Below are 12,101 nucleotides of genomic sequence, written 5' to 3'. Positions count from 1 at the left end.
TAAATAACTCTAACTTTTTCTAAGAAGTCAATTTGAGAATGAGTTTATGCAAAAATGTAGGGATTCAGTTCAAAGATAAAAAATTAAGGTTTAAACTCCAACAATCTTCTAATATTTACTTTATTATGGAGTAAGTAATCTGCCAGCAGTCTTCTCAGCTGACAACTATGTTTGCTCCTCCTGATCCACTCTCATCAGTTACATTTTTCCCAGTGTACAAAGGTGTGAATGGGCCCTAAAGTAAAGTTAGGCTATTGTCTTATTGAGTATGCCCGATGTTAATTAACTGACTTCTGTTATCAGCCTTAAGAGCATTTCATGCAGGAACAAGGCATACAAGTTCAAAGGAAAGTATGCAGACAAACATCCACAAGAGATGCTCCAAAAACCAGACAGCCTTCAAAAAAGCTAACAGGCCATTCAAAACAATGCTTTTACTTTCTCAAGTTAATTACATACTCTCCTAGACTCTGCCTTGGCAGTTTGTAATTATAGAGAAAATGATTTTAAATAAATATATGCATAATTAACACTGTGAAATTTCTAAGAAATTTATATTTAGTCGCTGCAATAAAACAACATGTATATATAGACCTCTTGATCAAACATCACATAAAAGCAATCTTATCCACTTGGTCATTGGCCACATCATACAGTAAAACCCCAGCCGGTGTCACAGATACCGCAACTTTGACACTGCTACTTAGGAGAAGGAGATTGTTTTCAGTAACGGGTAAACAGTGAATGAGTAGGCCACCACAACAAGCTAGCAGCGCTTACTATATACACATCAGATTCAATTTTTAGAATGTCACCGAGTGTTTATTGAGACACGGATGGCCTTGTTTATGGAGATGTCTGGGGAAAGAAGTGTCTCCGACTGCTTGTGTTGCCATAGAACAACCAAGGTTCAACATGCACAGGAAAATGTCACTCTACAAATATACCCAGTGGGCAGGTGAAATGCGTCAGACAACCCACATGCCCTATGCAGGGGCCAAGTCTTCCTTGTAAGTTTGTGTTTCCTTGTGCTCTGTAGAATTATCTTGTTGACATCTAGGTATGATCCAACTATACTTTCACTCCCTCACTTACATCTATTGGCACATTAAAGTGGAACTAAACTTAAAAATCAAAAAAAGTTGTGGGCAAGTAGGTTGTTTATCTACAAACTTACCTGTCTTCTATAATGTACGCTGAGCTATGCATGTGCAGCTCAATGTAGGATCCCGCCATTGCCTGGGTGCTGGAATTGAATGAACTCCCATGCACATGCCTTGGAGTTTAATCATTTCCTCCCCGCTAGATATAATGGCTGAAGATATTAAACCTGGAATAGGACCAGATTAAAATATTGGTGACGGATCGGGGGGAGGTGTGTCTAGTTCTGCTTTCTGGCCAATGCACGACAGGAGCCCCGTGGCCAGTTGGTTTATGGCTTTGTATTTTAAACTGTATCTAAATACAAATTGAAAACATTGCAGCTTACAAGTACTTTTTTGGCCTTATATTTCCACCTGGTAATCCAGTTAGTAAAGCATTTTGGTCCTGGATGGACAGTACATTCTCAATGTACAGTGGAGGAGCAGCATTGACCCCTAGAAAAAAAGTTTGCTAGGAGTACAGAACACATCCACGTCACTTTATCTCCATAACATAGGGGTCCAGTGCTTGCCTGGCTGATTACACTGCTTGAGATTTGGGTTTGGCACAAAGAGTTCACTGAACAATAGTTTTTTTTGTCCTTGCAGGGATCCAGAAGTATGCTTCAAGTCTGCATTTGGCCTAGAGACACTTGGGTATGGAGTAACCTCATAGGTAGACTTGCCTATCCTAAGTACGGTCAGGGTAAAGTAGGGTAAAGGCCCAGTTGTGGCATCCAGCATTCCTGAAAAATGAGAGGATATACGATGACCACATGAAAGATAAAATCTTAAATATTGTAGGTTTTCCCTATGATATTCCAGATTGGTATGAGCTTCCCATCTGGGGACATCAATATTGTCCCCTAAGCTACTCCAAGTATGATGCCGTTTAGAGAGAAATCCAATTTTTGGTGCATTAATAATGAAAATTACATATTTTATTTTTAGCCCTGAGTGACTAAACAACTAGGGATAAAAAACACAAACTATCTTTCCTGAGTGCTGTATTTTAAATCCCCTAAAACATATGGGTCACAAAGGGGTTAACCATAGTATAGCAGAATTGATGGAAAAGAGCTAAGTGAGCTTAGTATGACACCCCCACCCCACCCCATCCAAGAGTGAAATCCAAGATTCTTGTTTACATGGCTTACTCTGCTGGTATTCAAGTTTTGAGCTGTGGGACATGAATATTTATTTGAAATCGTCAGCCTCGGAGTAGGAGGATAGGTGGCCCTAGGAGTTAAAACTCAATCAGTCCTAAAGACATAGAAACAATATGTTTTCTTCTTTTTAGTCTGATATGATGTATAGATGTCATGTTAAATAAACTACAGTTTGTGTGACAGCAGGAAACTCTCAGAAACTGTTTTGGATACATTTGAAAAGATTGGTGATAGAGTATTTTAATGTCAGACAAACAAAGTGCAAGGAGGAGCCCTTTATGATTGTGTTTTCAGATGACTTTCCCGGATAGTGGGTTGTGAAAGCAAAAGTCTCACCAATACTAATTTGTTGCAGTTTGCTTCTTCTTGATCTTTTTTTAGGGATTGAGAAATACTGATGCTGTTTTAGAAGGGATCATTTTTATTTTAGTGTAATGATTCCATGGGCAATGTCATTTGTTATATCACTACTGCATCCCTACAAATAGGAAACACTGCACTGAAATAACACAGACAGGATTTATTATTATTATTTATTTATATAGGCCCAACAAATTATGCAGCACTAGTAATAAAAGGCAGAAAAATGTACATAAGGCAAATGGTATTTTAGATTTTACAGTGCGTAAAGTATGGAACCCCTGTCAAGTAATTTTTTACTGCTCTCTGTGCCCCCTTTCTTCATTTGTCTTCACTTCCTGCCATGTCTACAGTCCTTGCAGACAACTCCCTTTCTCTGAAAAAGAAAAAGCAGAGTCTTCTTTCTCTAAAAAAAGTTAATGGTCCTAAAACAAAATTTTAGTATTAGCAGTGCATGAGTTTGCAAAGCCCTGGGGAAGGGGATGTTGATACCCCGAAATGCATTGGAAAACTGGTTTTATGTTAGAATTTTTTATTAAAAACCATTAAACCTTGTATTAGAGTAAACTGTCTTTTTCTCACTTCAAAACAACCTAGCCTATGTGCTTGTTAGTAAAGTGAAGGAAAACTTCCCCAATTGAACACAAATTGCACTTGTAACTTAATATAATATTAATCACAACAATATAACATTTTCTAAAGCTAAAGTCCTTCCCCTACTGCAGCCACTTCACTTTTCTTCTCTCCGACACTTCAGGCAGTAAGTGCGCCACTCTCATCCTCAACAACGGGGGTCTTTGCCATTCTTAAACCATTGGGGGCCACAGGAGGGAGAGAGTTACAGGTGGCCAAAAAGACACTCATTAGGAAGTTCAGATTAAAAAAAAACCACATAACCATTGCCTTTCTACAGCCTTCAACTTCTCTTCAATTGGTCTGTGCTATGTTGTATTCTTGCTACCTATGAGTAAGGTTACATAATAAAAAATCTGTGACCACAAGGAAAGTGGGAAACCAATATGTACAAAAGAATTTTAGTATTTGGATTACTGTTGACCTTCTCAGAGTGTTGTCACATTATGTTCTGTGTTAAAACAAATTAACATATTTTTTTCTTTAACAGAAAAGAACTCAGGCCGCTCCAACCGCAGATCTAGCAGAGGAATTGTGGAGGAATGCTGCTTTCGGAGTTGTGACCTAGATTTATTAGAAACATACTGTGCGAAGCCGGTCAAGAATGAAAGAGACCTTTCCACGGCACCAGCCACTGCATTGCCATCTCTGAATAAGGTGAGTGGGAATGTGTCATGCTGAGGAGTTCTGATGATGTATATCTGCTTTAGTAATCTGCTGAGCTAGTTCAACAATATCTTTACCCAAAGAAACAGTAAAAAGGATGAGGGCACCAGGCCATCAGCCAATATTTTAATAAATTAACCTTGAAATGTTGCAGATCATCAGACAAATTCATTGCATTAACACCTTAGAGGACAACCAAATGGGCAGTAACCCATTAGTGAAATAATTCTGCATGCTTGTTATATGAATAAAAAGGAGACTAACCCTGTTTTAAGGTTCCTAATTGTTCCTATTATTGAAAAGGTTTAAACATAAACTACAGTTCTCATGAGCAGAATCATGAGAATCACGACAGGTGTCTTCAGCCACTGACTGATAAGCCAAAGGCAGACATGTGGCATCACGGTAGGGCAAGTTGGCACAACATATGCAAGGGTAACAGTGCTGCCCTCAATTGAAAAACAGCGGATCAGCATTGCCACCCTATAAAAGTAACTTTTTTCTTTTGATATTGTCTGAATATTGTTTTTTTTTTCTTCTGTAGGACGTGTACCATAAGCATTCTCATACCAAGTACTCTAAATATGACATCTGGCAAAGGAAGCCAACTCAGAGTCACCGCTTACGAAGAGGTGTCCCCGCCATCGTCCGCGCACGCCAATATCGGTGGTTGATGAGGCAAATAGAAGAATCCCAGCAGGTTTTATCACATCGGCCATTAGTGACCTCACCGATGACACAACTTCGTTCTATTCAGCAAGACTCAGAGTCCTCCCATAATTGAGCTGGGAATCATTACTAAGCAGGATTCCACTGCCTTCAATTTCTGTTTCTATGTTCTGTTTGTTTTTCTTCTGTCTTCTCTGAACTGGAGAGAGACCAAGCCAAGCAACAGAGTTGAAGCCTGAAAAGCTCAATGTGACACCTCACAGAAGAGTAAAACGAGCAAACTGAGACACCAAAGCTGGAACAAAAACAACAACATTGCCTTTTGGTGGGAAATTTTTCTGTGGATTTTTGCGTCCTTTTCTGTGTTTTTTAAACAGTTTTTTAAAACTGAAGCACATATTTGTGTACGTGAAAAAAGTATGCAAAGACACAATTGTATATTTGTGTGCACCCAACACAAATATGCATCATCCTGGCACATTGGGTCCTAGCTGTGCCATTAAGGAAAAGCAAAAATGTTTTACCAGTGGAAGTATTGTAAAAGTCCATCCATATGATTACTTTTGGATGGAAATGGGGCAAATCAGAGCGGAAAAGAAAACAAATCTCCCTCTATTTCTTACATCTGGTTTAACATCTTGACACTACTTAATGTCTTCTTTGTTTTCCTGTAGCATTTCAATGTCAATGTCCAAAATGATTTTGCACCTTTTTTATGCCTGGGAAAAAAATGTAGGGCATGTAAGGTTTTTTTTGTTAGGGTTTCTTCTCTTATTCCTTTGTGTCACTGAGGCTTGTGCAGCCTTAGTACTGCAATGCGCTGCCATCTTTGGCATCAAAGGGGTTGAGTACTAGAATTCCAAATGTATTTGCACCTTTTAATCATTAAGAACTAAGAGAAAAGAAGGGGAAAAGTAGGCAGATGCCTTTTGTTAACTTGGAGTTGGAAGTTCTGTCTGCTTTGCACATATGCCACAGATTACAATGATTTTATATATGTATAATATATATATTATATTACTTTTTTGTGAAAAGGAAAAAAAAGTCAAGCACTATTTTTTATGAAACTTTTTTTTTGTATAGCGCTGAAAGAAGGGGAAGAGTAAATGTAAATATGATGTCTTTTGGTGCTAATGTCACTTAGAGGGGAAAAGCTGGAGTGAGATTGTATTGTAGCCTAGGATTCCTAAATACTTGCATTCCATCAAATGGATCCTATGAGGCTTTCTGTGAAGGAATCCTCAGCATAGTATTAATGTAACAGATAAAAACATACTGAACTTGAAACAATAATGCTTTTCGTTTTAGGAAAAGTATACCTTGTTTTTTCCCTCCTCTGAATTATAAAGAGGGTATACCGAACACTAAAGCCATTCAAATGCATTCAGACGAACATATAATTTGCTGCACCATTACTCATTTGCCATATCTAGGGGAAAAGGGAATTAACTGTAAAATTTTAGATCATCACATCTGGTAAAAAACTAATATTTAAGATTTGCCTCCGAACAACTATGTTTAGGGTCATAATATTGGTAGAGTTGGTAAATGTAAGCATTTTCTGATAATGACAATGGATTTTGGACAGGTCTTGGACCTCAGTTAACAGGTCCTGTTTTTCTCTTTCTGACATTGTGAAAGTTTGGGAGGTCTGGTATACCACTGTAGACTCCATACGTTATGTTTTGCCACCTCAACCAACATTAATTGCCATATGGACTTAAAAAATGTATGCCTTTAAATGCAGCACTGAATATTTTTAAAAACGTACTTTGTCTATTTAAAACTGACACTTTTTCGTTTCACTTGTAAACTAAAAATGAAAAGCAACCAATTGTAGCCATAACAAACACAACAAATGATGCATGTCCATTTTACAGGACCAATAAACTTAAGAAAAAAGTTTTTTATGCAGAAGCTACTCATTTTTATTACAAGTATTTCTAAATTTAATTAAAGCCAACCTGTGGGAAACGTAATAGTATAACGCACAAATGGGCACAAGGTATTAGTACATACCTACTTGGCCTCCCCTTTGTTGTAAGTTGTGGGCAGGCTCTATTCTGTATTAGGCAGAAGTAGAGGAACTGATGGTACAAGGGTTTCCAAGAGGCAAAGATTGAATGGGAACTGCCACTGCCGATTCTAAAGGTACAAACTCCAGTGCTGCCATCTTGAACTTAGCTTCAATATCTATTGAGTTATTCACCTGCTAGCTATACACATCCCTGGCTGCTTGCATGTTTGAGGTTCATAATTCAAAAGTTGGTGATGCCCATATTTTCTATTGACGCACATTGCCTAAAATGTGTGATCTTCTACGTAACTTTTCACTCGTTACACATAACATTTTTTTGCTCTGAAGTACTAAAACATCTTTTAAACCTAATTCCTAATATTCTTCAGTTGACCAAAACAACTTTAGCATTAAATTGAAGTCACACTTTTTTTCTTAAGAGAAATAGGCAATCAATATTTTTTTTTTTTTTAATTGAAAAAGCCACTAAGCATTTCATAACTTGAAAGCCGTATTGCCTTTCCTACAAATCTTTTCCTCCGTAGTTTTTCTCATGATCAATATGAACTTATTCCATAAGATAAAATATAGATTTGAAAATAAAATTTACCTACAATTTTTATGCGTAGCACTGCACTAATGATTATGCTACTAATGATTATGCTACATGTTACAAGATCAAGCTTGCAGTGTCTAATGCAAACACTACCTAGGTATTAATTGGAATATTGTGGCTGTGATGATATTGTTAAGATTTGCGGTAGAATGTGACCAATAAGTTAAAAGAGTATTTTTGTTTGACCTATCCCAATTGTCTTAAGTTATTTGATCACTTTAAGTAATTAATGTCTTGCTTAGCTGCTGGATAGCTGTAGATGAAAACAATCTGTATTGGTTAAGTAAAAGGCACTATTGCATTCTGGAAGAATGTCAGGGTGCCATAGTTGATCTTCCTTGATTGGGTCCATACAGTGGCTGCCTCAACTTTGTATGGGGTCAGACATTCCTTAATATTGTTACAGGCATATGCAACTGTAGAAGAAAGCTGGTAGGACAATCCCTTTAAGTATGAAATCAGTTGTGAAGTTGCCAAAGACTGTCCGTCTATGTTGTAATTATAAATTTCAACACCCATTTGCCTTTGGGGATTATTATGTATTCTTTTATTCTATTCAGTTTATTTGCAGGTTGTTACACATGGCTTTGGTACTTGATGGATCATCTGATTTTAAGACTAGAGTTTTAAAATGATCCCAAATAACACGAAAGGGCTATGTCAATCCCAGTGCAACTCTATGGCACTTTAACATACATTCAAATAGTGCATACTTTAATACTTATTTTACGTGCTTACTTTATTACATATTTTATTACTGTTTACCACCACCTTGCCTTAAAGTATACCTTTATTAAAATCACACTTTACATCAGTGGGGCACACGTATGAGCAAATCAAGTAAAACATTGCAAAAGTGTTGTTCCACAGATCTTACCCCATGCAGCATAGAACTTGAATCAACTGGTTGTCCTGTTTTGCAACATCAGTAAGATAAAAAGACCAAAGGTTCATGCCCCTATGAATAGGTCATTAAAACTATTCATTGGTTTGTTTGTTTTTTAGGTTGGTAAGATTGTTTACATGAAGGTAACTTTCATGTAAAAGGAAAGTACATTTCCCATTTGATACAAGTTTCATTTGACATTGTGAATGCAGCCCGCCATTAGAGGTGAATGCTCTGTGCTTACACAGATTCACACAATCTATGCTCTATTCTAAACTGAGAATTAGGATAGCGGCTATTCCTAATATTTATTTATCTTAGACCCTAAACATAGACATAATGAGCACACCTTTAAAATTCCTTTAAAAATTAGGTAACCCCTAGGTAATACTAATACTAGATGAACCTATTGTTTCATTTTGGTCTACTGATCAATACTAGTGTATTGGTAACTTTCTATATTAAATGAACACAAAAAGAATCAGAACTGCACTAAAATCTCAGAGAATGCAATCAGCTCTGCCCATTTCACCTTTATGGAGTACAGCTTTCCCTATGTTGAGCAAATGAGAATGTTCTGTCTTTCAAACCAGGACCTAGTAGCCCAAGGTGATATAGATCCACTTTTCCACTTTATTAGCTTTTACTTGAAAACAGCCTCTGTCCATTTTTTGTGCAAATATGAGCAAATCCAAATTTGAAATAATAATTCTGCAGGTTAGTGGCTTTTATAATATCTTGATACCAGCCAGCAATGTTATAAGCAGCTAAAAAAGGGGGCACTATGCTTTTATTGGTTGTCTTTGTTTTTCTGTCTTTTCTGTAAAAGAAAAAAAAACCTACAACGGGAAGACTACTTGAATTGTACAATTTTTCATATCACAGAGGGGGGAAGCAAAGGGTTGGGGTTGGAGGGTTCTAGAAAGGCGAGCGGGAGGATGTAATTAGGCATTTTTCGTAATCTTTTTTTATGATATTAATATTATTTCCTTGCAATGTTGAGCCATGATACCTTTTGTAAAAAAATAAAACTTAAAATTAAAAAAAAAAGAAATGCAGAATTAAACCTTACATCAAGAAATGTTGGAGATGAAGAACAAATAACATTATTTATTGATGTTACAAAATTAGAAGGAGAGATCTTAAAAGATTGAGGTTCAAGTCCGTCAAATCATATGGAAAGAGAAAATGTTTAAAGACTTCTTTTTGTACTTTTAGAACTTTGTAAATGCTTTTTACCAAAAAAAAAGAAGAAAACAGGCAAAAAAATATATATAAGTAAACAGAAAAAAATGAAAGGAGAAAAAAACAGTACGAAACACATTTATAAAACAGTTACCGGCTGCCTTTCACAAACCATATTTTACATATAATAACTGGTATGTTACAGTATTAAAATCAGAGGAAAATATGGAAAAAATGAACATAAAATACATGGGTAGCAGGTCTGAGCCATTTCATTTTAAGAATTCTGTTATGTATTTAAAGTATGTGTAACCAGCAATGCAAATGATGTCTAAACTTCAGGTCTGATCTTTGATATTGAGTACATATGCATTCACTGTGGGAGGGACTGCCACTGTCACTACAGTAAGTGGCCATGTCTTATTGCAGGGATTGTTCAAATATATCGTATTGTTTTTATCACCATGGCTGTCTTGCTCACATTTTATCCTTCGGCAGATGTTTTCTTAGCAGATAATGTATTCAGGAAGCTGAATGGAAATCATCAACCTCATAATTCAGCCGTCACATCATTTATACAGCATCTGCCCTCATACTGTACCATTATCTATCCATTAAGTTACAGAACAGTAAATGGACATTCATATAATTCATGCACAGCGTAAACAGCATCCGTGATTATTTTTTTTTTCATGTTAGCATTTCTTTAGATTCCGATCAATCTTACAGGACTTTTTTTGTCACTATATTGTATCATACACTTTCTGCCTTATTGGAAAAATTAAAGCAAAGCAATTATTGATGCAAGCAATTGATAAGGGTCTATATGTTACAGAGCCAAAGTGCAGTGCAATTTATATCTTACATCTAAAGAACTGGAACTACCATGATCACATGGATGATATCAGTGGCCTTGGCACTATATGAAGGAAATGTTTTTTTGTGCACTGTTGCTGGACTGTTGGCTTATTTAATGTTGGATTGTTTAATGGCAATGCTATGTTACTTATGGTCGTAGCTTGTCTAAACTGTATGTGCACTCAGCATAATATGCAACTTAACAACCACCCAGATTCTGCACCTATTGTACTTTTTTTTGTAATAATACTGTATATCAATAAAGCAAATCTACCATATCACAACGAAAAAAAAATTGTTTCATTTTCTTTTATTGTTTCCTTTAGCTTTGGATAAAGTGGGGGTGAATGATTATTTATTGGATTTTTCTTGCACTTATTACCTGTCCCAGTGATGCGTGGACACTTAAAGTGTAACCAGAAGAGAAGATGGGGTATAAAAGAGCAAATGGAGCAGGACAGATCAAATTAGGGTTAGAAGGAGGCTAATTATAGGTGAAATGTGACACCTGTCAATGAATTGTGAATCAGAAGCATGTCAAACTGATGCCATTGATGCCAGGATTATGCCAACACAGGTTGACACGGCTTTTTTATAGGTCTTTCATTGAAAATCATTCTGATGTAAATCCACACCGTATCTAGAGATTGGGATGATCTTAGCATGCACCGAGTTTGCTGTAAGTGAAGTATAGCTTCATTATATGTTAGGTAAATTGCCTATATTTCCCTTTGTGATGGCAATTACATACTGTAGAAACAAATGAATATATAATAGGATTTGACTATTCTTCCGCAAGGTTTTAGAATGGAAATCTTGTGACATTTGCTTTTTTGCCCCCTGCCTATCTACTAACCTGTAAAAGTTACAGGATATAAAGTTTTTTAATAAAAAAGGATAAAAAGTCAAAGCAGGAAATACTTTATAGGTCAATGAATACTTGTGGGCTCAATCCAGTACCAGGAAAAAAATCTATATCGTTAAGATTTGCTAATACATTCAGGGCAGATAGAAAACAGAGGAATGGGTCCAGTTGGACTGAGAATACCATAAGGCTGTGGTCCACGAGAAAATTTTGATGGTCTGCGACTCTGGCTGGTGCACCCCCCAGCTGGGTCAGGACAAGGACCCCGCTTGGGGGGCTGCACCGGCCAGAGCTGCGGACCGCATGCATTGCAGGCTCAAGGCGGTGGGCGGGTTGTGTCTCTGGATCTGCAATGGGAGAGTGGGCAAGTTCTGGCATCATGACGTCAAGTTTCTTCCCATTTAAGTGACTCACTACTCCCTGCCATATGGGATACTATTGACCCCTTGAAAGTAGGTTTTAAATGCAACCGATCTATTTTAAACCTATTATTAGAGGTGGAATAGGCAGAATTGAGCTCTTGGTAAGTTATCTGTTACTTCTACTCCTATATTCTCAAACAACATTGATAGCTACTGCAGTAGACACTGAGGAGCTATACCATTTGCAATGTCTGTTCTGCAATTGTTTACTCCATCAGACACCAACTTCATACACCTGAAACCCACCTTATAAACTGACAGCCAGACACACAGCTTTGCCCCATAGTACTATCCTCTGCTTTACAGCAGGGCCCTAAGGTTTTGTATGACCCTCTGTGACATTCACCAGGCCTGGGTCTCTATCTAGGGTGCTTTTTGCATGATCTAGCTCTACCATGCAACCAAGATGCTCTTCCCAACCACCATTACATCAGTAGGCTAAAGCTGTTCTATTAAGTTGTTTAACAAGACAGAATTTGGAAATGAATGCCACAACTATGATCTCAACTTCAACCTACACAGCTCATTGCTCCGTATCTTTATTGCCACTGAAATGAAAGTAGGTAAAGCCAGGGGGTAACTAGAAATCGCAAGGCCCTATAGTAACATTTTT

The 12,101-nt window shown here is 37.1% G+C and overlaps 1 protein-coding gene across 2 annotated transcripts in view; it reads left to right on the top strand.

The window, feature by feature from the left end:
* The window catches only part of IGF2 (insulin like growth factor 2), a 31,694-nt gene extending 21,215 nt beyond the window's left edge, over positions 1-10,479 (top strand). For both annotated transcript variants that reach the window (XM_072421733.1, XM_072421732.1), the window contains exons 3-4: positions 3,795-3,961; positions 4,515-10,479. In XM_072421733.1, the coding sequence (XP_072277834.1) occupies positions 3,795-3,961; positions 4,515-4,754 (407 nt within the window). In that variant the 3' untranslated portion in view covers positions 4,755-10,479. The remainder of the gene's footprint in view (positions 1-3,794; positions 3,962-4,514) is intronic.
* Positions 10,480-12,101: the final 1,622 nt, after the last annotated feature.

The sequence above is a fragment of the Pyxicephalus adspersus genome, chromosome 9 (assembly GCF_032062135.1).
Source record: "Pyxicephalus adspersus chromosome 9, UCB_Pads_2.0, whole genome shotgun sequence".
Lineage (NCBI taxonomy): Eukaryota > Metazoa > Chordata > Amphibia > Anura > Pyxicephalidae > Pyxicephalus > Pyxicephalus adspersus.
The sequence above is the reverse complement of the archived record's forward strand: the minus strand, read 5'-3'. Positions and strand labels throughout refer to the sequence as shown.